At 47.9% G+C, this 24,753-nt stretch overlaps 1 protein-coding gene across 1 annotated transcript in view; it reads right to left on the bottom strand.

Moving 5' to 3' along the window:
• The window catches only part of ntm (neurotrimin), a 253,566-nt gene that overhangs the window by 189,919 nt on the left and 38,894 nt on the right, over positions 1 to 24,753 (bottom strand). Inside the window, exon 2 of the mRNA XM_070916971.1 lies at positions 22,201 to 22,370. Coding sequence (XP_070773072.1) covers positions 22,201 to 22,370 — 170 coding nt within the window. The remainder of the gene's footprint in view (positions 1 to 22,200; positions 22,371 to 24,753) is intronic.

The raw sequence follows: 24,753 nt of genomic DNA on the forward strand, positions 1-24,753 counted from the left end.
CGGGTCAATTCTCGGCTGGGTCATTAAGATGGAAAGGGAAAAAAGTAATCTGCACAAACACTAATGGCAATTCAATCATGGGAGGTGGAGGCGGGGAGTGATCCATATGCCCACGGTGGGTTTTTCTCGCTGCTTTAACGACGCCAGAAATGAGGCCAGTCGGAAAAAACCTGAAACGCACCGACAATGTCCTGATAGATCCGCCGCCGGTCATGCTTCGGCTATTCTGATTCCTCTGCCTTCCCACGCGGCTCCGCACAATAGAAAACTCGGGGGGGGGGGGGGTGATTGCCACTGCATTCTTGGACAGTGTACCTTTCTGGCCTTTTCCTTTCAAATAAAAGGCACAGCCGCACAAAGCAACCCGTGTTCCCAGACTACTTTTAATACCTTCACAGAATTGGTTCGGTTGGGATTATCTGGACTCTCCGAAATCCACTGTTACTTTCGCTCTGTAGACACCCAACGCAACAGGTGTGTTTTAGACACAGTATGAGTCCTACTGTACAGGTTATTTCCCTCAAACCTAAACAACGTTTTAATCCTTTATTTAAAGAGGACCTATTGTGCTTTTCCTTATTTTCATATATATAATGTTACAATGTCGGATATTCACGCTAAACGTTGCCAAATAATGAGGCAAACGTATGTAACAGTAATCCCTGCGAGCCAAAAGTTCAGGCTGCAGACTGCTCTGAACGCTCCGGTTCAGTTTTTTTAAGCGCCGGGTCTATCTGGATATGGTATCTCTGCTCCAGGCACAGACCAGGTGTTTCCGTTGATGTCGACGTTGCTCAGTAGCGTTAGGGTTCACAGTTTGCCTTTGGGAATTCTTCCAAAGACTTCCGCAACTTGGCCGGGTGAACTGAGGGGCTGCATGACGGGCCAGTAGAAGATAAATCAGGACTTTTTGTTTTTTGAACTGTGAATCATGCAAAGCTTCACAAAATGAAAATATAGAGCTGGAAATGAGCAGAATAGGTCCCCTTTAAGTAAAAGTAGCAATGCCACGATAAAAAAAAAAAAGAAAGTCCCGCGTCAAAATATTACTTCAGTAGAAGTACACAAGTATTACCAGATAATACCTAAAACACCCAGCATGCACAATGACCAGCAAAGCGTTATATCATCACATGTGTTTGTTGTCACATTGAGTGTGTTTACATGCATACTAGCATCTTGATTGTCAAATGAATCTGGAAAAACCTAAAACATGCCCACTGGGAGTGCTCCGACAGAAACCAGGACGCCGTGGCACGTGAACAACTCCTCCAGGTTTCAGATTGCTATCTGCTATCTCTGAGCAGAGGGGGGGGGGGGGGGGGGGGGTGATAATAACAATGCGACGATGAGCTGTATGATGAAATGAAAGTGAAACCCTGGCCTGTGGTTCCAAAAAAAATGGAAATTCCAAAAAAAAAAAAAGAACAGGCTTGTTCAACTTAAACCACATAAAAAAAAAAAATACATTTACGTTAATTACTTTTTCAAAAAACATCAAAATGGAATAAATGAGCAACAGTCACCTAAATCAGTGTATTTAAAAAAAAATTATGACAATGATTCACATTATTCGCATATTTTGCATCAATTTGCCAAAAGAAATTCCTATAGCCGACATTCAGGGTGTGTGTGTTGTGTGGGGCATGGGGGTGCCATGGAAGCCATATGTTTTGCATGTAAAATATTACTCTCTGAAGTAACTCGTAAATAATTGGGGGAGAATAAAAATGACAGTATTCTCTCTGCAAACTCAATAAAAGTACCGAGAGTGCCTTAAGCACATTGCTTGAGGGACTAAACTCTGCACTTACTTCCCGCCATTCTCGCTAGTGCACGCAGCCATGGATTAGCACGTAACATCTGCCAAAAATGGGGAATAAAACGGTGAGAGCGTAATCCACTTAAAGACTCCAAACCCAACCGGACATCCGTTACACCGCAGGAGTCACCTCTGTCAATATTTGGGCATGTGCACTGCATGCAGGGGAGTAGCACATCTACCATGCGGGTTGAAGACAAATTAGCCGGCGCTCCCGCGATTTCTCAAACGCCTCACGTCCGGAGCCCGAATTAATTCCTCTGAAAAGACAAGTGCTTCGTCCCCCTGCCCGCTGCATATTTCCCAGCTGTGCAAAAAAAAAAAAAAAACCCCACATGCAATGTGGGTTGCGAGCGACAACTTTCACTTTGTGTTTTCCTGCCGCATGCAAATGATTCCAGGCAGCAGGGATCCTTTCATGCAGATACTGTTTACTCGTGGAATAAGCGCGCCTCGGTGCCTCCTCTCGCCGCCAAAGCTCATTGATTGAGGCCGAGGCCTTGGAAATTCTTCGCGGGGGGGGGGGGGGGGGGGGGGGGGCAAGGCACTCCAGAGATGCGGCGGGGTAACAATGAATAACGAGCAGGTGGCTCGCGGAGCAGCTTGCTCAACGGCAGTCAAATAATTGGCGGTGCTCGAGAGGGACGAGGGGGAGGGAGTGGAGACAGAAACGGAGTGTAATGGGAGCAGTGGCGTTACAGTGGTTATTTGAAATCACCCCGTTGGGCTCCATTCCGTGCTGATCCTGCAGGGGGGGGGGGGGGGGGGGCACACTGTTTGTTATGGCCTGCAATACCCCCGGTAGGCCCCACACAATGCATATTAACACCACTTTCAAACAGAATGCCAGACGGGAAGACAGGAGCGCTCCATCCGCTGGCAGCTCAGCCGGGCTGTGAATGAGGCCCTGGCTCATGTTCGGGGCGACACTGCATCAGCTTCTTTGTTGCTTTTTTCGCTTTGAGCTCGGGAGTCAAGAGAGCATTAATGAATTAATTGCAAAAAAAGTGACTGAGTCAACGGATGTTTGATGTGAAGAGAAGCCGACGCACAAAAAAAAAAAAAATGAAAAAAAATAGTTCCAGTGATCCTTTACCTTTTAAGTGCACCACTTACACACACACACACACACACACACGTAGTCAGAGCTCTTCCTGCGGCACTATCACAGCTTCAGCTGCGAAAAACTAGCACGGCTGCATTTGGAGCACGGTCTACATCCCCGCATGCTGGGCCAGTGGTGTTTCATTTATGGGTCAGGAGGCAAAAAAAAGGACGGGTGGATCAAGAATAAAATGGGTCCCCTCATTTTTATTTTTTCTGGAAAAGAGCAAGAGAATCGGAAGGGCAGCGTAAGAATTGTGGGACGTCAGGGCCAGATTAACCCGCTAGAGGGGCCCACTGCCCTGGGGGGCCCTGGGCAGTTTTGCTCAGTTCATGATCCAGCCTTAATTCAGGGGCCTAGAATGTTAACATACAATGCATATTCTAATCACAATGCCGTTAAGGCCGAACGTTCTCAACCATCCAAATCGGCTCTTACCCCGGCGTGCCGAACGGTGAATCAGAAATCGGAGGCACGTGGCCGATTGTTTATCGGCATTGGTAGCGCAAGATTAAAAAACGCATTGCCCTAGTCTTCATTGGGATCAATGGACCAATAGTATTTCCCACGAGCCCACGAATGTAATCATCCAATCGTTATGATTACCCTGAAACATATAATTATCTAAATTTGGTATGATATGGCCATTTTTTTTTTTTTTTTTTATGCTCCTCAGATCCAAAAACTTTCCTTGCGCTGGACAAACAGTTTGTGGACTTTTTTTTTCTTTTTTCTCTCATCTCGGCCACTCGGCCTTCTCTTACCTGAGAGAACATGCGCGAATCCCAGAAATAAAAATGGGCGAAATTCCATCGTGTATACCGCTTCCTGCGCGAGGCCCAACGTTAGTGCACCAGAGAGAGCTCCGGAAGACTGGGCTGCCATGCGAGTCTGCTGAACCAGCAACAAGCGGGGATGAAATGCGTTGCAGTAAATTACCCATGCTCTCTGTTCTATCCGGTGTCGTCATCTCTGTCTCGGTTTTTCCACATTGAGCTGCTGTGCACGAGAAGTGCACGTCTGTTGCTTGTTGAACATCTGGGCTCGTTTGCATAGTAATGAATAATTAAGTTGATTGTCGTTGGCCCCTGCAATGCGAAGGATTAACGATCTACCCAGGCGAGGGGGGGGGAGCCCCAGTTCCTCCTATAACTTAGAAAGCTTTAGGCTCTCTTGCTCAAGATAAGTGGCACGTTTTGTACAGCGAGATAATCGTCGCCGATGAACGCCACTCTCACGATTTTCGAAGCGTAACTGGAATCGTCAGCAGCAAAAAGCTAACGTTAGGCTACAAAGGAACTACACCGCGGTCGCATTACTTCAACGTCACCACCACTGAGCTTCACTTTGAAGAGAATATAGATAGATATAGATATACAGACAGATAGATATAGAGTATAAACACAACTGCGGGCTGTAAAGGCGGACTGGTGAGTAGATGACTTTCCGTTTTAATGTCCGCAACGAACTCTGTAGTCTCATTTAGCCACTTGTTAGCAACCCGCCTTTTTAAAGACTTTTTTTTAAAAAAAGCTTCAAAATTCACCAGTCGGAGTATCTACTGATGTATTTTATGCTCGTAGAACCAAACGTGGAAATCTCTTCAGCTTGCGCGTTAACCGCAGACCTTAGTTTCCTTAGCCTAACCATATCTGCTGTAACGACCCCCCCAGCCTTAACCATAGGTGCTATGCACAGACATTGCAGAAAGAATATTAAAAAAAAAAAATGTTGGACACAGTCATACACTAGGATTTGCACCGGAGTTGCACCAAGTTATCTAGATTAGCTTGCAGCTTTGTTTGCTCGCCGTGTCCTCCGCGGTCTTTCATTGCCAAAGCGCAACAGGACAGATAAGGGAGAAGTCAGGCGTCTGCGCAAATCAAACGTGGACTCGGCCAACACCAACACACGGGGGAAGCCCCGGCACGTTACAGCTGAAACAGGGTCGCGGTCTATGGCAGAGAGCGATCCAAAAACCAGATGTATGAACCAGCTGTGAGTCTTGATGGATCACACGCCGCTGCAAGCACACGGCTCATCTCAGCGACAACTGATATTTAACTCCGCCAATAAGATTGTTCATCCCACGAAGGGGGGGGGGGCGGGGGGAGGCTCTGCCCAGGATAAATCATTTTTATTAGTGAAACACCGGCCGACCACTCAAACCTTTGCCTAACTTTGGACTTTCCTTTGATTGGATTTGCATTTTCAATTTGTTTGGTTTCATAACGTTCAGCAAAGTTGCCTGAAGTCATATGCAATTATGCGATAGGGTTACGCCATGCCGGGATAAACGCATGGCCAGGGACCAGGTTTGCTAATTCACTGAGCCACTTCTAGTACGAGTAGGCAAGATGAATGAGAAGTGAAATAATAATAATAATAATAATAATAATAATAATAATACAGGGCCACCACTAATAATGATTACCTCTACCAGCTGCTGGGGAGCACTTATCTTTTTTGCCCCCAGCTCCCAGCAAATGAGGGCCAGTGCCCCGCAAAAACAAACTTGGGAGCATTTTAGATTGAATTCAACGCGTTCGGCGTTTATCCGTCTCGATTCAAGGAGGGGACGCTTGCTACTCCTGCTGCCGCACCTGAGGCAGCCTTGCAAAACTGCGAGCCTCTAATTTGGTTCATTGATCATTACTGAGAAAATGGACAATATTCATTGACAGCACGTGTTTGTTAAACTGTGAGCAACGGCTTGTAATGGCACCCCTGGGACATGTGAATGATATGAAAGCGGTTCTTTAATATCCGCACACCCTGAGACTGAATAGCATTACTGCGCGTCGGTTCATCTCTCAAGTTCCTTCCTGAAATGTCGCCGACTCGTTAGAGTGTTTGCCGACATTACTGGACTGAATGATCAGTGGCTGCCGCGTTTAACGTGAATTAAAGTGGAGATCACAATGTGTCCGTGAGCTCAGCAGCGCCGTCACTGGAAATAATGCAGCATCTAATAACGGACTCCTGTTGGAAGAGGTATCCAGACGCTTAAATGCACTTAAAATATTCATTTAAAAAAAAAAGTACTTATGCAGCGTGAACCCCATTATGTTTTATACATTATTCACACTGACGCATTAAAGCGTAAGCATTGCACTGTTGTAGCTGGTCCAGGTGGAGCCAGGTCTGACTAGTTATTATACTGTTTCATAGTTTTATCACTAATACTGCATCATATTTCATACATGTTCATATATTTTGGATGTAAAAATCTTAAAAGGCCCCCGCACGGGGAGTTCTCGCCAGGTTGTGTATAAAGCGGTGCTTGACTGACATGTTTCTCAACCTGCTGTCAGTTTTTGTTGGGCAGGACCACTTGCCCCCCCCCCCCCCCCCGACTATAGGTCTAATCAGCCAGAGTAACTGTAAACAGTGTGGGCGTGCAGAGCCGTGGAGTAAAAAGTACAATATCACACTTTGAAATGTATACAGTTTAAAGTTATTTCGCAGCCAGTGAGTTTAAACTGTACTTAAAGCTACAGCAGGCAATATCGTTGAATCGTAATTTCGCTCGAAATAACTAGAGCGCCCTCGCTTGTACAGAGTCGACGTGATTGGCCAGTTACGTGCTAGCTAACCTCTGATTGGTTGTTTGATTCAGACCTGGTCCAGTCATTTTTAAAAAAAAGTCTAAATACAAAAAATGGGACGGGTGCTTACAGACACTTTTTTTTTTTTAAAGGAGCCCTTCAATTAGATATCGTTAGTGACATGCAATGGTCAAAATGTGTCATTTCAACCGAAATTATAATTCAGTAATATTGCCTGCTGTAGCTTTAAGTACAGCACTTGAGTTAATGTACTTTGTGACAGTCCATTACTGTACTAGACTACTTTCACTGACACTTTAGATCGCGCTGATTTGATCGCCAAACTTACAGCCACTCACAGTTCTCAACACTTGGTGGGAAGTGATCGTACGGGCATCTCTGGCAAGTCTTAAATCTATTCTCTTGAAAACTGAAAAAAAAAAAAAAAAAAAAGGTTGTTTTAATTTTGTTACTTTTTGGTGTGTGCGCAAAAGCACACACACACACACTCTTTTGTTCACTGGAGGCTGCCTAGAAAGAAGAACCGATGCATTATTTATGTCGTTTCCCAAGCAAATGTTGTCAATTCAGAAGACGCACTGTTCCTCCACTGTAGCGTTCCTCCAGTCTTGATAGGACACCTAAACGTTGAACCTTGGCCTTTAAAAACACACAAACACACACATGAGAAGACTTGGGGCGCTGCTGCTCCTGGCCACCGGGAGCTGCCCGCTATTCCCACATGCCAGAGACTGCTCAGCTCCGGTTTGAGGGTTAAATGCTTAAAGGCACTTACTGACTCTCTTTTTTTCTTTTTCCCACCTACATCTTCCTGTACTGTTGCGGTGGGTAAAAGTTACATCATAATGTAAAGCTATCAATTATTCATGTAGCAGAGCTGCTTCTGCCGAGAGAAGAAGCTGTCTTATGCTGGGCGACGCCCGGCAGTGTGCAAGCTGAACTTGGGGGTGCACGTCGTGGCGGTGGTAATGGTGGGACAGGGTCTGGAGTCCCCTTCGTGGCAACAGAGTCTATAATTCCTTGCTACAGCCCTGCGAGCAAGGGCAAAGTTTGAAGAGACGAGACCTAGTCTGGTCGAAAATCTCTACTCGGAGCCCCCCTGGACGGATAAAAGGCTTTCCCCTCAGCGCTTGGGGGTTTGCGGGTTCGGGCCTTTAAGTCAGACTCGCGCGGATTCCCGAGCACTTTTCAGCAACGTCTGTGCCGGTTTTCTGCAAAAGCGCCTGCCAGATACACAAGATCTTTCGACCAAGACGAGAATTGTTGTTAGTTCGAGGAAGTTCTGGCTTGTTTGTTCAGCGTGATGCAACTCGCACCGCTCGAGCTGCAGCCACCGTCCCCCCCCCAAACCCTCTCAGACAGCGCTTTAATAAGCACCGCATGTTGCGGCGAAGCCACGAGAATATGGCAAGAATGAAAATATAACTGACATCTCTTTCTCCCTCTCTCTCCCTGCACTGGGATCTGGACAGTGGATTAAGATAATGTCACATCTATAAGACAAATCCCGTCCCACTCAGTGCTGTGGCGTGGCAATGCAATTTGAACTTTTCTTTCATGGTGGAAGAATTGAAAGAACATCCACCCCCTCTCCCTCCAGCGCCGTTCTGAGAAGGGAGCAGCTGTCGATGCGGAGATGAAAGCTGAAGGTTTTCATTTCCAAATGCCACAAAATCTTCTTTGAAAAAAAAAAAAGAGAAAGAAAAAAAAAAAAAAAAAAAAAGGGCTCCACCTGATATCCACTGCTCCCTGCATCCAAAAACATCAGTGAATGTATAATTTCATACACCGGCGTTCCGCAAACAGAAGGTGCTAGTTCTGTGCAACTTCTGGAACTGCCGATGACCTAAAAATTGACGAAGGAAGGAGGGGGGGGGGGGGTATGTGTGTTTCTGTCTGCATGCATGCCCGAGTGCATATTTGCGTGTTGTCATCGTGGCACGGAGCAGATTCCCTTTGATCACGCATACTAAGGACTTCCAAATTTCCATTGTTTGCAGGCAGGATATCAAAGCTTTTTTTTTTTGTTTTTAAGGGCAGCCACTGTGGAATACAGAAATAACTGAGACACGGACTCACTGTAAAGCGCATAAAAAGCAGCAGACAGGGAGAGAGAGAAATCTAATTTTCCTTATGAGAAATGATGTCCGTCACCACAGAAAAAGAAAAATGAAAAAAGGTAGGTTTTGTTCTCTTTCTGCGGCCCTGACATTGAGAGGCGAGGCTGCGGGTAAATTGAATAAGCCTGGTTTATTGCCAGCACGGCCCGATACCCGTAAATCCGGGGGTGGGGGGCCGCATTGAATTCCCACCGCGTCCCACAGTCAACAGCACCGAGAGGCGAGGAAGGCCTCCGGTGTTTTTTTGTGATTCACTCTGTGATACAGACAGAGAGACCCCTGCGGGGTCATTCCGCAAAGGCGAGCAAAGAAGTGAACCTGAAGTGTGTGTGGAGGGGGGGGGGCGCTGGAGTGCTATAAAGCCTCTGATGCGGAACATCATTCATCAGAACAGGAGCCGTCCTGCGCCGTTTCACCCCCCCCCCACCCCTCGATTTTTTGTCTTCCATGTAGCCAGCGTTCCTTTCAAACCCCAGTGTCAGAGAGAGACAGAAAACATGGACTTCCAAACATCCCCTCATCTGTCCTCCAGGCTCTCCATCTATCTTCAGCCACGCCATCTGATTGAGTGAGTGAGTGTGTGTGTGTGTGAGTGAGTGAGTGAGTGAGTGAGTGTGTGTGTGTGTGTGTGTGAGTGTGTGTGTGTGTGTGTGTGTGTGTGTGTGTGTGTGTGTGTGTGTGTGTGTTCAGTGGAGACGGGGAGCGCGTGCTTGCTTGTTCCGTATGACATTGTAAGCATGTGCATCAGCCGCTGCCCGATCTCATTTGGCGTGATGTGCAGCAGCCTAATCTCCTTCTTAACACCCTTGCAGTGTGATGGCAACCCCTCCCGCCGCCGCCGCCGCCGCCGCCACCACCGCCCCCACTCCAAACCTAGATAAGTGTATCAGCGCAGCCAGGAGGATGAGTCCCTCGCCTGCCAAGAACACAAGCTTGCCTTTCTCATCAATCAATTTGACAAGGCCAGCCACAGAGCAGGGCCTTCCGGCAACCTGCCCCTCCTTTCACGCCACAGCCCCCACCCCCCACCCCCCTGTCCCTCCTCTGATCCATTTCTGAAAATACTTCACCACCTTACAGTAGCGGAACAGACGTGGTGAAGGAGAAGGAAAACAGGGAAGGGCGGAGCAGGACGGGGAAGGGGGGGGGGGGGGGGGGGCACACGAGGTCGGTGAGTGAGAGTTTACGCTGCTTTCATAAAGTGGATGTCAGTGGCCTCACAGAAAGGGAAGGGAAGAGAAGGTTAAAGACGAGGGAGCGTGTGTGGTGACAATCACCCCCCGAGAGTGATAACGAGGCTCGTATCTGATCGTCCGCTTCACCCCTTTTTCTGGAGCCGGATCAGTCTTGATTGCGGCAGTCCGGCTGCGCTCATGTTGACTGCCACAGGGGTCGAGCTGGGGGAGCTCAAAAAGAGGGTGTGTGTGTGGTGAGGTGAGAGTGCCCCAGTAGAGACTGCCTCACACAGCAGGAGACCGCTGGCAAGACTGTGTGCGACCCCCCCCCCCCCGGTGCCCACAGATAATTCAAAGCATGTGGCTGTGATAGAGCAATCAGCGAGAGAATGAGAGCATTGTCCCGGATTACATGCATTGAGGCTGGGATTCATGCGCAGGCGAGCCCGGAAACGCAAACACAACACAGCATATCTGCGCGCCTGCCAAGCGCCGCATTCCGCTGCCTGGCAGCCCGGCTAACATCCTAATCCCTACACAGGCAAATGGGCACTAATCTGCCAATCACAGCAGCGGCCCGGGTTGACAGCACAATGCGCGGCTAATAATCCCCCCGCGCTAATGTGTTTGTGCATTAATAATTCACATTCGTTCCCGGGGGGGGGCTGCGGCTGGGTAATCCTTATTGCAGCCACTGTCTCAACTTCAAATTGCACAGATGTGAGACAGCAAAGTTGAAAAGATGCACACGCTGGGTGGGTGGGTGAGGGGGGGGGGTCATAAAATATTGCTTCATAGAGATTAGTGTTTACAACTCTAATTTGGATGTTTGCTTGAAGTCATTTCCAACATTGCCGCGTGTGGACTGTCAAAGGCTTAATTATGGTTCAGCGTGGGCACAGTTTTAGCTTCTGTGTCAGTGGATCTTCTTCATAAGTGCTTTATTAACATCCCTCACAAAAAAAAAAAGTACCATTGCATAATGGTGGTAATAAATGGTAATTTCTTTTTTTTTTTTTTTCTTTTTTTTTTTTACCATGGTCCTGGTGACTGGACACCTATTTTGATTGCTAATGTGCAATTTTACATAAATATTCTGATAAGACAATATCGGCAGAACTTCCATGCAATGTAATCCAGCGGCTCCAAAGCGATACCAACAATTATTACTACGCAGGCCATGTGGGACTCCACCTCTTCATATTGGATCTTAGTGCGTCTTTCTTTTTTTCTTTTATATATATATATAGAAATATTTCTTATAAAGATTTAAGGTTTTAAAGCTTCCACATAATATGACCCACTGACTCCAAATCAATACCAGAAAATTATTACTACACTGGCCACGTAGGACCTGGACCATAGGACCTGGACCATTTGTTGCTGTTGAATTCTATTAGCTGCCTTGCCGCCGGCTGCTACAAGTCCACTGTCTAATTTAGGCTCCTGTTCAAAGCTTCCTGCCACAGCGGACTCACACCGACACCCCCTCTGCGCGGATATTACGCCAAATACTACACCGTCACGTACAAAAAATACGATAGGACGCCATCAGTTTTCTTAAAGCTGACCCCTTGGGACCTCCGGGCCTGTGACAGTGACTTCATGTGTGTATTCACTGCACGTGAGCTACACGTTACAATCCACGCGTGTAGGCCGTCGGGAAGTGACGGCAAATTTTGGGGGGAACAAAGCCGGGGAGAGCATAGAACACGGGTCACATGGTCTGAGTTCGGACCCAGACGCCGTCCTATACGGACCCGGACCTATAATCAATAGATTATTGAGGGATTTAAAACGTTAACGGGGCGCTTCTATTTTAACCGGCGCGGCTTTTCTAGTCTTTGCGGCGCTGGTTTAGCGGATCAGGAAACTCACAGACCAGCTGCATGCGAGTTACGCCAGCCCACGTGACGCTACTCAGCCAATCAAATCTGTGCATTCCAGGCGCTAAACATCGCGACTCTGAATACAGACAGACGAGAGAGGCGAGAGGCGAGTGACCGATACAGAGAGCGAGACTGTGAAGTCAAGATGTGAAACAGTTAACAGAGAAAAAGGGAAACTCAAGCTGCTGCTACACTTTAGTTTGTTTTTCTAAAATGAAGCACTTCATTTTAAGATGCACAATTTTTCAAAAGCTATTTTATTTATTTTCTCTATTTCATTTTTAAATGCAGCCCTTCTTTTACTTCATGAGAGAAGAACATTATACACGTCTACAGTATTATATATCTGCAGAGTTTAATGTTAAGTGACAATAAATATGGTCAAACTGTTTCTGAATTGTACTTTCTTTATTTGATTTGACAGTCAGTTGTTGATCGCATGCAGACGTTGATACAACTGCTCGGCTACTTCAATATATATATCACACTAAATCACAACGCAAGTTAGACATTATGATGTTCCGGACCTTTGCTTGAGGACATTTTCTCTAACTGGACCTCTTTGAACTTTAGTTGAATACCCCTGCGCTATAGAAGATCTATCGGGCACGATACCAAATCAATCATTCCATCCATGGTATTGGAGAAGTATCGGATGGAGGAGAGAGGGGAAAAAAAAAAACCCATCTCGCCCAACCAAACACAGAATGGAATTTTCAATGATCTAAAGCCCATATCCACAAAACTTTTTTTTTTTTTACAAGCAAACATATATTAATGTGAGCCGTTAACGTCGGCAACTGCAGCTGGAGTGAATCCCGTTTGCATGTGTGGCAACGGGGGAAATCCTTCCTTCCCAACACGCAAGGCTCTTCTTCAAAGTCTAACTGAACAGCGCAGTCTCGACTGCAGGTACACAGTCGTCTGATAGAAATGTATTTGGACATGGGCCTTGGTGTATTCTATGACTTGAAAGATGTTGAAATTCAAATTTCTCAGAGTTGCCGGGAGTTCTCTGGTGGCAGGGCTGCAGATGTGCGAGTCTTAGAGAAGTTGTTTCATAAGGAAAAACATTGATTTTTCTATTTTTCTTTTTTTTTTTTTTTTTTGGGGGGGGGGGGGGGCGTATAACCTTCAAGTCATGTATGGTTACCTCACTGTGGTATGGATTCAGCCATCATCTCACACCTTTGCCCGTTTTTCTCTCTTGCTCCTGACGAGTTTAGGCTTTATGTAATACCTGCCGCAACAAAACTTTCAGCACTTTCCTTTTTCGGCAGAGTGCAGAGACACCTCCTGAGCTCTGCTCACCTAAATCCCTAGGCAGTTTGCGTTTGGATAGAATATTTACATAATTACACTGAGAGACACTAAGCTAGATCAAAAAAAGTCGCATTAATTATTGATGATGTGAATTGTCGGGAAAAAGCAGCAACACGTTCTCCCTCAGATATTTCAAATTCTAATTGTTGACTCTGTGTGTGTGTGTGTGTGTGTGTCGTCACATACTTTTGAACTTACTTCCAAAGTAAAAAAAAAAAAAAAAAAGAACAATCACTCCCCATGCTGATAGGGCATTTGTCAATGTGCAGCTATGCAGCAGTAATGCTAATATGAGGGCAATATCACCAGGACCCCGGGAGAGGTATGTCTAACATCACAGCCAACAGTCAAACAAGTTCCCCCCGATGGCATGCTGGGAAAATGCAATGATCATCCATCCCGGCCTGGGAAAGGAAATTGCCCCTGCCATGTCTCGCAATGCATCAGGGCGGCGGCATTTGTGAAAAGCAGCGGGAAAATATAATATGTGTTTGAGAGAGTCCCAGCTGGGCAAACAGCAGTGTATTGTGTTAAAACCAGCACTTCGGCGGTGGCGAACAACCCCCCCCCCCCCCCACACACACCTCCTCCCCCCAGCGGATATGTTGACATTGATTGGGTGCCTTCAGGGAGCCACACCCTCAGCCAAGGCATTTGTGACTACTCAGCACACCGCTCGCACCGCAGCACCACTCGCGGCAAGGTGAGGCCGCTGGATGGCAACGCGCACTTCTAGCGTTCGCATGCAGAGCAGACGTGAACAGGTGCCATGCTGGCTGACCCAAACTTAAAAAAAAAAAAAACAAAAAAAACAAAATGGAGGACAGCCAAAAAGGTCGAAACCCTGATTTTCCTGAGGACACACCGAGTTGTCTTTGTGGTGCTTATTTCTTTAATGAGACCAGCTAGGCCTCTGAATGTGGCTGTCTCTGCAAGCTAACTTTGCATCGTGAGAAAATAAAAGAAAAACCTCCCCAAATATACGGCCATATGAGTCCCCCCCCCCCCCCCCCCCCCCCCCCCCGCCCATGCAAGCAGCCTACCGCCACCCATTCTTTACGTTCATAGGCCAGGCGGCGACCTCTAGTGGCCGTAGTGATTATGACGGGGGCCAGGTGAGGTCCCCGGGGCGGATGGATGTGCGTAACCTAACCAAACTGCGACCTTTTCGCGACGTTAACCACGTGTTTATTGTTGCTACCATGGCGACAAAGGTCCAAGAGTCCTAGTCTATCGTGTAGGCGTGACGACGTGGTGGAAAGTAGTGTGTCGACACGCCACGGGAATATCCATTTTATGGATATACTCGCTGTCGCTGCACTTCAATAGAAAGGCTGCCACTTCTAATGATGCCTTCCGCTTCAACACGTTCACTGTAAACACCCGACGCCTCACTATATATATATATATATATATATATATATATATTTCTGTCTGCATGCAGGGCCGTAAAAACGCCTCAGTCAGTTCTAACAGGCAAGGCCGCAAATGGTGCATTACGCAGGCACTTAGGCCAATTTCAAAAGCTGAGCTATCGCGAGTGAATGCAGACAGATGTAACCAGTGTGGCTTTTTTTGGTTGGAGAGAGTGATGGCCGAGGAGGAGGAGATGGAGACAAAGCGAGCGACAAAAGACAGAAAAGGAAGAAGAAAAAAGAAAACAGGGAGAAATTGGCTGATTGATGGCGGCCTGTGAGCGCTGTTAGAATTTCCACCAATGAAGCCGCCCTGATGTATCTTGGCCCTCTGGTAGTGATGCGTCTCACACCCCCCCCCCCCCCCCCCCCCCCCCCCCCGCCCCAGAGAGGAAATGAATGCAACCTGTCGGCGAGCTATCATCACCTCTGCTTAAAAGAGCATTGTAAAGCAGCAAGATGAAGGTCCTGTTTGTTTAATGTGGGGACAGATGTAATAACAGACGAGTCAGCATGTGGCAATGGCAGATAGGAGAAATGGGGGGGGGGGGTGCTATATTCAGTTTTAATTTCAAACTTTCTCAATCGTCTCTCCGCTGGACCAGTCATTAATTCTGAAGTGGACACTATTCACATCAGAGGATTTTGAGGCTTGACCACACACACACACACACAAACAAACGTGTATTCAAGGTAAAACCCATTTTGATATCAACCACCAAGTCATGTTGGGCCAGTTAACTATCCAGGGGGGCGCCGAAACAGAGGACAGTATCACTTTGTTGGCTGCCAGCAGAAAGAGGCAGCCAATCAAGAGCTTTTTTTTTTTCTTTTTTCCCCTTAGTTTGATTGGCTCACAATCAAGAGGCTGTAGCAGTGGTCAGAAGGGAAACAGAAAAAAAAAGTTTAAGAACAAGACCGGGAGCCCTGAGGCCAAGAGGAAAAAAAACTAACTCTAAATCACCGAGGCATTCAAATGAACCAAAAAAAAAAAAAAAAAGTTTGAAAAAAAAAGTGGAAAAAGTTACCAGCTAGTGACACTATTGATTTATCTGCCAAAGACACATTTTGTCAAAATTTGGCAAGTGCTTTTCTGTCCCTGGTGGTGGTGGGGGGGTGGGGGGGGGGGGGGTGCACTTTCAGAAACTTATGGCTCATCGCTGCAGAAATCCTGAAAACACCGCGAGAGGGGAGGGAGGGAAGGCCAGAGTCCCGCTGCCCTCTCTCTGCCTTTGGGTTCCCCCACGCCTCCCCCAGCCCTGTGCAACCCTTCCACCTCTACTGTTATTTTGCCCAGCATGCCTCTTAATACTTAATGTCGATGCGCCGGCCTCACTCCTGGGAACATTGCCAGCAGGCCTGAGAGAGGGTGCACACACACACACACACACACACCACACAGGCTACATCTCTTGCCGAGCAAATAAAGGTGTTCTGTAGCCTTTCTCTCAAATGACAGGTGACAGTGCTATCCGGTGGAGGGGTGGGGGGGTGGAGGAGGGGGGTTGTGACATTGTCGCTTTTGTCCCCAAGCCAAGTGAATAGGATGAAAGGGACGAGGAGGAGAAGGAGAGGGAGGGGGAGGGGGGGTTACATCCACCAGGCGAGATACATCCGGAGGCTGCTCTAACCAACAGGCCCATGTTAGGTGCACAGAGGACAGCCCGACACGGGCGGGTCACACGCGCCCGGTTTGCATTTTAATCTTGCAATTTAATCGGAGCCGAAGATTTACGAGTAGATGTCCCCTGAGCGTCCTCGGCCGCGCCCGTAGCGCACACTCTCCCGATCCCGTGGTCTTCCACGCGGGAAGGAGGACGACGCTCGCTCCGTCATCAGAATGCTGAGCGACAAAAAGGATAACGAATTAAAGATTAATCGAGGAAATAATCGGCAGATTGATCAACAATGGAGACGATCATTGTGTTACTAATTTCTTGACGTATTATATGACAAAACGTGCAGCGTGTGCATGTTTGTGCTTTTGGTCCAATCAGGTCTTGGTCACCGTACGGCAATCTGCCATCAAAAACATCAACTTTTGTACTAAAAGAGGCGACTTTCATTTTGAGATTCTGAAGCTCCACGGCGAGTGGAGAGACCCCCCCCCCCCCCCCCCCCCCCCCCAGCAACAAGAAAGTGTTGCAGAGCCTCGCCTCCCGGTGAGACCCAAAAGTACTTGCCTCGGGATACTCGTGTGGTACTCCCCTCCCCCTTTGCTTTCTTGATCAACCAGTCAAGACTGCTTGCTTTGATGTAGTGACCCCCTGCAGCGACTAGCCAGTCACCCCAAACACCTGAGTCCACCCAACCCCCCCCCCCCCCTCCCCCCTGCTGGGCTGACTGGCTAAAACTGGTTCAGACCATATTTTCATCTGATAACACCCCGTAGAAACACCCTACCCCTTCCTTACAACTCACCAAGCACCCCAACGCATTGGTGCCAACTCTCAAAATCACTTCAACGGGCTGTTTTCTCGAAACTGGCAAACTGCAAGGCAGGTGGGTCGGCTAGCCAGTGATGGACTTAAGTGCCCCCATGAGCGGGAAACAGAGAGACTACAAGCAGGCTTCCTTTACAACGACGCCAATGTCCAAGTGACACACAGACGTGCCCGAAAGCTCAGAGACATGGGCCAACACGCGATTAGCTAAAGCTCGATTGGGAGAACATGAATCCTAATCCACTTCCATCCTCAGTCCGAGTTTCTCATCATTCACAAAATCTGCCCGGCGCGTTTATCAGCTTAAAGGTCCCCACGCTGTAGAAAGTGAGACCTCCACGTCTTTGTTCGATCATAAAGCAGCTCCGGGCGCTGTGTGTAAACACCGCTCAGTCCGCGGAGAAATGATGACACTGCGCCTTTTCAAAAACGAGCCGTCAGGACTTCCCGTAAAGGTTGTGACGTCACTGCACTCGGCCGCGTCATCTGATTCAGGCGCCGAGGGGCGGCATAAAGGGCCAGTAGAAAAGATAAATAAGGACTTTTTTTTCTGAACTGCGAATCATGCAAATCGCACTCTAGTGGACTCCCAGAATAAAAATATAGAGCTGGAGATGAGCAGAACATGGGAGCTTTAATCATCCACAGGCCCAGCATCATCCGAGCCAAGTAACATGGCAGCAAAGGCAGAAACAAAGCATCCTAAGAAGTGCTCATTTGCTTCACTTATACCCTCGTATATATATACTAAAGGCCCCGACTGTCTATGACTGGGTCCTTTGCTGGAATCTTATAACGTTGCTACTCTTCTGACAGCTGCCCACTGCGAAACCTGGGCAATACCCGGCAAAGTAAATCAATAAATCAATGCATTAAAATGCATTTCCTATCCATTTGCATCTAAAGGTCTGCGTCTTTCGCGGCTCAGAGTAGGGTCAAGCAACAAAAAAAAAAGGGTCAACAGACGAAGACAACTGATTTATTAACAGGTCAAGGGATAAAATCGGGCGATTGAGAAGAGGTGAACAGATATAGAGCAGCGCAGCCGCCTGGGCTTAATAAAACAGGACGGCAATTAAAGTCTCCTCTTTTAAACCAACGCGACTCAGCTCACGGCAACATTTCATGCCGGGACACTTTTTGTCCTTCCGCCAGCACAGTTTTTTGCACGGCGCCAAGATGTGTGTCACTGAAGCATCAATAACGGGGGAAGCTGTCACATTCCCATTCTGAAACGGGGGCTTGGGAGCACATCTACTTGGTGCACCTCTCAGCGGCCTCGCAGTCGGTCAACATTTTGGGCGCGATATGGGCCACATAAATCATCTCCCCGACTGAAATGTCACACCAATGTTCCTTTCCCGAGTTTCTGCCGGGAGTCAGTTGATGTTCCCCTTTGGGGCTTTCACACCACCAGGCTGTGTTTTTTTTTTTTTTTTGCTCTGCCACTGTGCAGATGTCTTAATCTGGCGTCTCAAGCAGTCTTAGTCACGCTCGTGAAATCACACGGCCGTGAACATCACCCACGCGCCTCCCACGAGAGGGTCTGGGCCCCCTCTAGGCCCTCTTGCGCATGCCTCGGAGGAGGAGGGATCTTTGGGGACGCGATAGAAGACGGAGCGAATGGCCAAGCAGTACCACTGAGGTATTTTATCATTCCATTTATTTTTTTTTGGTTTACTTGCATGGAGATGATGGAATTTCCTTCCAAACCGGGGGTCGTGCCGCACAGCGAGTCTCTCGCCAAAAGTTTGAGTGCATGAGAGGAAACAGCCATGACAGCGAGAGACAGACAGACAGACACACACACACACACACACAGCCACAAGTGGCACCCCCTGTGGTTAACTTGCTCGAATCCCTTTCATCTTTTATTTATTATTTGTGTCTCAGTCAAAGCCCTGTCATTTCACACTGCACATGTTTGGTTTGAATCTTTTTTTTTTTTTTTTTTTTTTTTCCCCCATCAATGGGGGAAGAGGAAGACTTTCACTGCACGCAGACTCCAAAGGACGTCGAGGCGCGGAATACACATTTTAAAAATGCATCAGTGAAAAATCTCATGTACGGACTATCAAGCCGGCACACACGCAGAAAACCAGCCCCGCGCGTTTGAACTGTCCGAGTGTGATCGCAACCCCACGGGCATGAGACGCGCTCGAGTTAGGTCATCGGTGATGAGAGGACGCCTGCCACAATTTCCCACCCAAAAATAAGAAAAGTTCAAAAAGGAAACACTGTGAGGGTTAACGTTTTGTGGGAGAACTCTCGAGTGAAGGGCAAGACACAAGAGTTTAGAGCAATGGCTTGTGAAGGGAAAGGCTCCGCCTCGTATTCGAAGCAGATGCACAATCAGAGGTAACAACAGGCTGGCTCGGGCCCGCTACCCTGACAGGTGAGGCGGGATTTACGGCTGTCAACGCCGCTCTGCGCTTCACAGTCAAACTTGAGACAGAATGCGCTGGTTGAGATCTTGGCTCGTGAGCGCTCAGTGTGAGTCTAAGAGCACAACAACAAAACAAACAAAAAAAGAGAGAAAGGAAATGCACAGGAAGCGTAAAGAGAGAAAAAAGATTTCTCCCCCAAATGGTGCCCGACAGTTAGTCTGACTGTCGATTACCAGAGGTTGCCTTAAATTACCTCTTACAAACAAAAGTGATTCGCATTAGAGCTGTCTGACACACACACACACACACACACACACATATACAATCCTTCTCGTCCCCATCTTCCAGTGAAGGCCAGAGCTGCAGATAATATTGAACAAACGCTTTGATAGAACGGCGCCAGAAACCACAACCGCGCCGACTCACCGTTCGAGGCAGTGAACGGCGTCTATAAATCAGTCCATGTTTGTTTGAGGGCGAGGGACGAAAAGCGAAGCAATGAAAGCTTATCTCCACTGAGAAAGTCGGGCTCCTGGGGGGGGGGGGGGGGGGGGGGTATTAAAGGCCCAGCCCGCCCAAATTACAAAAAGGGACATTTGGACGTTTGTCCATTTCGGAAAATGGCCCCGGAAAGACCGAGCCTGGGACGGGGGGGGGTCTCTGCTGCAGCCATTGTCCCGACACTGACATTACTGTCCAGCTACGGCAGGTAATGTCGCAAAAGCCGCCAACGACAAGAAACATAAGTAAGAGAACACATTCGAAACACAATGGCAGATGCTACCATTGTACCAGAGGGGGGGGAGGGGGGGGGGACCCAAAAAACCCCACCTTTGGATCAGGAAAGGCACTTACTCATTTGCTTTATGAAAAAGGAGTAGGGGTGTGATGATGGATTGTTCAATCTGAGTAATATACTTTGTTAAAGAAGACTGATGGTATTGGCTGGAGAAGGTAAGTGTTTTTTCCTCTCCCCCCCCGACTTCCCCTACTCCAATAAATGTTGCCAATACCTGGAGGGCTGTTCCTCATAACGACACATTACCTGGTCCAATATTGGCACCACATGGATGCCATTTCAATTTCCCCGCGTGATCACATGACAAAGTGTTTAGGCAGTGTAATCGTGACTTTTTCCCATTTTCTCCGTGATCCCAGCGGAGCTGCCGAGGTTGCGAGGCGATGGGAGGGGAAGGCAGGGGTCTAGCTGGGGAAAAGAGATATAGATATCATTACCTTGTTATTTCTGAGAGTTCATTATTATCTTAAAGGGGAGACCATTAGGATTCACAGCCCCACAAGCTATGTTAGCCTTCTGTTGTCAGATACTCAATATCTATCTTGCTTTTGGGGCCTCTGCTTGAGTGGAAACGACTGCTGACGGCTTTTTGGTTGTTTTTTTTTTTTGCTTTATGTGATCAGAGTGAACAAGGGAGGGAAAATGGAAAAAGTTTAGAGAGAGAAGCCAAGCCTCACTCGCGGCACAGCAGAGGACGTAGAATCCGGCTTAGACCCGGCTGAGCCGCCACGACACCCCTCGTACGGCGAGGATGAGGAGTCAAGAGGCAAAGCGGGAAGTCGGGTCAAAAACGCAGCGTCGCACTCGGAAACGAATGCCGACTGTAAATGTGTTTAAGATTCCTAAACTTCCTACAAATCCCTCGTTCGGGAGGTTTTGAAACCTTCACCTGGATCCGCGCGCTATAACACCTCAGGAACACTCGGACGCAGTTATTAGTCACGACGTCGGCTGCTTTGAATGGCTTAAAGCAGCCCCAGCGCGCTTCGGCCCGACGTAAAAAAAAAAACATATAAAAGGCCACTTCATTCTTCATTCAATCTGCGGTGAATTGCCGCCATTATTTAGTGCAATGAATGTCATTCTCAAGGACGCACGGCGTGCTGGATCAAGCCTGCTTGAACGTGGCGGGCGCATGAAAAGCGCGCGGGGAGAGTGTTGCCTCAATCCAGACGGCGTTTTTCAGAAAGGACCTGACCAATTTACAAGGTTAGCGGGACGTCTGCGAAAGCACGTAGAGCAGATCGGCTGAGGTCATGTTTTAATTCACATGGCTCAATGGAGCTGAATGGAGGTAGCGCAGCGCCGCAGTGCCTTGACACCGGCAGCACTCTGAAACCAGCTTTTGTTCCGTCTGCATCGCATCAATGATGCCAAATGAAAACTTCATGAACTAGAAACAGCCTTGATTTTGATGTGTTTTTTTTTTTTTTTTCCACTTTTAAAAATATCATTGGAATGAGGACCTGTATTTTTTATGTTTAGCACATTTTTTTTTTTTTCGACAGCAGCTCGACAGCTTCTTATCCCGCAAAGATCTGAGTCCGAAAACCTGACGGAGAGCTGGCAATTAATCCAAGAAAAAGACATAAAGCATATTTCCTCTTGAATCTCAACTCCTGCCTGCTCCATCCTTTCATCTGGTTCTCTTTTCATCACTAAGTACTGAAGTAGCCAAAGGAGTCATTCCCTCTACGGTTTTCACTCAACCGTCAAACTTATCCCACTTACGCCGGCACAAACCCTCGGCTGTGTGTAGACTCCGTGGTGAAATGAAAACACCGACATCACAGGAAACTAGGCTCATGTCACGCGGGTAATTCAAATACGTACTGCATCTTACGTGAGAGCAGCGTAATGATTCCGCTTATTTGAAATGCTTTTATCGCGCTGAGTCATCTTTGTTGTGTTGCGTTTCTCATTACAAAGGTTTCGTGGGTATAATTCAATCTTTGCCAGTCAGAATAGAGAGAGAGAGAGAGAGAGAGAGAACAACAACTCTTGTTCGGAGAAATACAAAGCACAAAAAAGGTCTGCGCAGGTCATATTGGACAACATTCTGAGGCACTTTCACATACATACATTATTGCTTTCTTCTGAACCCACTCAAACTGTGTTTTCTCGTAAGAAGATAATGGGTGTTTTGACACACCTCTTCCTCTGGCGGAGCCGGAGTTGGTCTCCATTAGCAGAGGAGCAGAGCCCCTGGGAGAGCTGACAGTTGGAGGGGGGGGGGGGGGGGGGGGGGGGTTGCTGGCTTTGTTCGACAGGGTTATCAGTAGGCGGCCCGCGGCGGTTCCAACGCGCTCGTACAGATACGTCGGGTTATTAAAAATGGAAAGCGGCAGAGGGGAAGAGTATGAGATGGAAATATTTAGGAAGGCTGAGGGAAAAAAGGCAGGTGGGGAGTGCCGGGGCTTATGGGAAGAACTGCACAAAGGGCTGCATATGTATGCGTGTATGAACATATGTACGCACGTATGCACTTTTTGTGTAAGAAACTCTTTGTCATGGTCACAAATACATCCAACTAAACCTATTCACATGTTCACATCCAACTAGTTTGCGTTGGCTAAGCTCATTCACATTTAGCAGGCTAACTACTGGACTGCACCCTTTTCCTTTTTTTTTTTTTGTTCTTCTTCTTGAGAAGTAACTCCTGTAAAGGATCACAATTTAACAAATAACAGGGTTTCCAAACGTTTGGGACCTGGCTGGAGTGAGATTTTGATGCCACCGGCTTGATCGCGCACTTCATCACATGCATATATTTGGACGCAGTTCACCGTCTGGGTAGCAGCTTACACATATGGCAGGGGCTTATATTGTAAGATTCCAGGATATAGCCTGACTACGCCGCCCCGGGACTTCCACCCAGGGAAATAGTCACAATTTCACAATGTTAAGCTGGCTAGCTGTTTGCTATCTTAAACTTACTCCGTACCACAGATCAAAACTAATATCACGCAGTTTGTTACGCTCTGGACTCGTCCGTAACAACAAGCAGCGCACGCGACCCGTTTCCTCAAACAAGACTCCAAAGACGAGACAAAAGAGTCAGTTATCAACCTGCACCGCCAACAGGAAAGCAATGGCAGCACTTTAGAACTACAGATGTAGGCCTGTCGGTGTTGACACACACACAGTAAGAAAAAAAAAAAAGAAAGAAAGTCATAATTGTCGCAATTGCACCACCTCCAGGCAATGTGCGGTACAGCTGACAGCTTATTGACGGCAAGAAGTTTCTGTCTGTCCTGCCTTCGGGTCGTTTCTTTAAAAAGAGACGCTGTGACTCGGGTAAACTTTTATCAGCCAGTAAAGGTGCGCGCGTGGAGTTATTTTACTGGCCACCCGCTCGGTGCAAGGTAATTCTTCGTCTCTCAGATGTCGATTATGATGCAATCAATCTCGACAGTGACAGGAAGGGAACACCTATGCAGAAAACACACACACACACACACACACACACACGCTGCTGTCAGTTCATATTCAGCTATGTGACAGCCTATCACGTCCACGACACACGGCGCTGATTGATAGGTCGCCTCCTTGGCCCTCTTGTTTGTTCTGCTGTCGTGTCTGCGCCGCTCGGCAGATTCCCATCACCCCGACGCTGCTATCTCTCGCTCCCTCCCTCTCTCTCTCTCTTGCTTGTGCGATGCTAGCTTTGGCACGGGAGAAAAGCCTTGTGACGGTACAATTGCTAGCCGCTGCCAGGCTAATCGCCAGACGCGCTGCCAGCCCTCCGAACTTATCATCCCCTGCTCTGCTCCTGAACACTTGAACTGCGGCTGACTGATCTGCTGGCTTGACTGCAGCCAAAGAGTGTGTGTGTGTGTGTGTGTGTGTGTGTGTGTGTGTGTGTGTGGTACATCAGCTTTTTGACACTTTGTCAATCGAGATGCAGAGGGGGAAAAAAAAAAAAAACAGAGCTACGATAGAATTAGAGTGCAAACTGTGGTTGGAACAAAAGGTACTGTGCACTGACTGTACCCCATTTATTCCATTTATTTCGTCTTTTCTGTAGCTTTAAAGGGATTGCTGGTAATGCTATGTTTTCCCACAATTCTCTGCTCTGATTCATGCATCTCATACATCTCCAAACATTCCTATTCTTATACATCCGACCACAGAACAACACGAATGAAAGACAGTGTGGTGAAAACCACTCGCCACTTCCATACGCAGACAGCTGAGTTGTCACTCATCTCCTAGCAACCACGACGGATGGAAATCAATGAAACACACAGTTTCATTGATATGGAATGGCATATGCACCGCCGGGGTGGTGAGTACGTGGCAGCGGGGAGCGTGGACTAGGTGCTTAATGTGTGCTGCAGCTCAAGCTCTCGTGGTGTGACATCTGCCAGTCAGAGCCCCGGCATATCAAGCTTGTGATCCAGCCCGTGTATGGTGTGCTTACCAGTCCGCACAACCGTCCACACCTGGGGCAACAGCGGGGCACCCACTGCCGAGGAACCTTGGAGCACATACTGAGCAGCTGCCCAAAAGGTCTTGAAAGAAGGCTGGTAACGCTCACTCTGCCCACCTAGGGAAGCACGCTGCCTTCTCAAGAGCAGCCCCCAACAACAGTCCAGGGCGTCAACAGGCCTCCTCACTACGGAGACTGACTGGCAGCTGCTTGCGGAACGTGGGCAGGCAGCTCGAGTTCCCTGACAGCGTTGCACCAACATCGCTGAGGCCT

The sequence above is a fragment of the Enoplosus armatus genome, chromosome 13 (assembly GCF_043641665.1).
Source record: "Enoplosus armatus isolate fEnoArm2 chromosome 13, fEnoArm2.hap1, whole genome shotgun sequence".
Lineage (NCBI taxonomy): Eukaryota > Metazoa > Chordata > Actinopteri > Centrarchiformes > Enoplosidae > Enoplosus > Enoplosus armatus.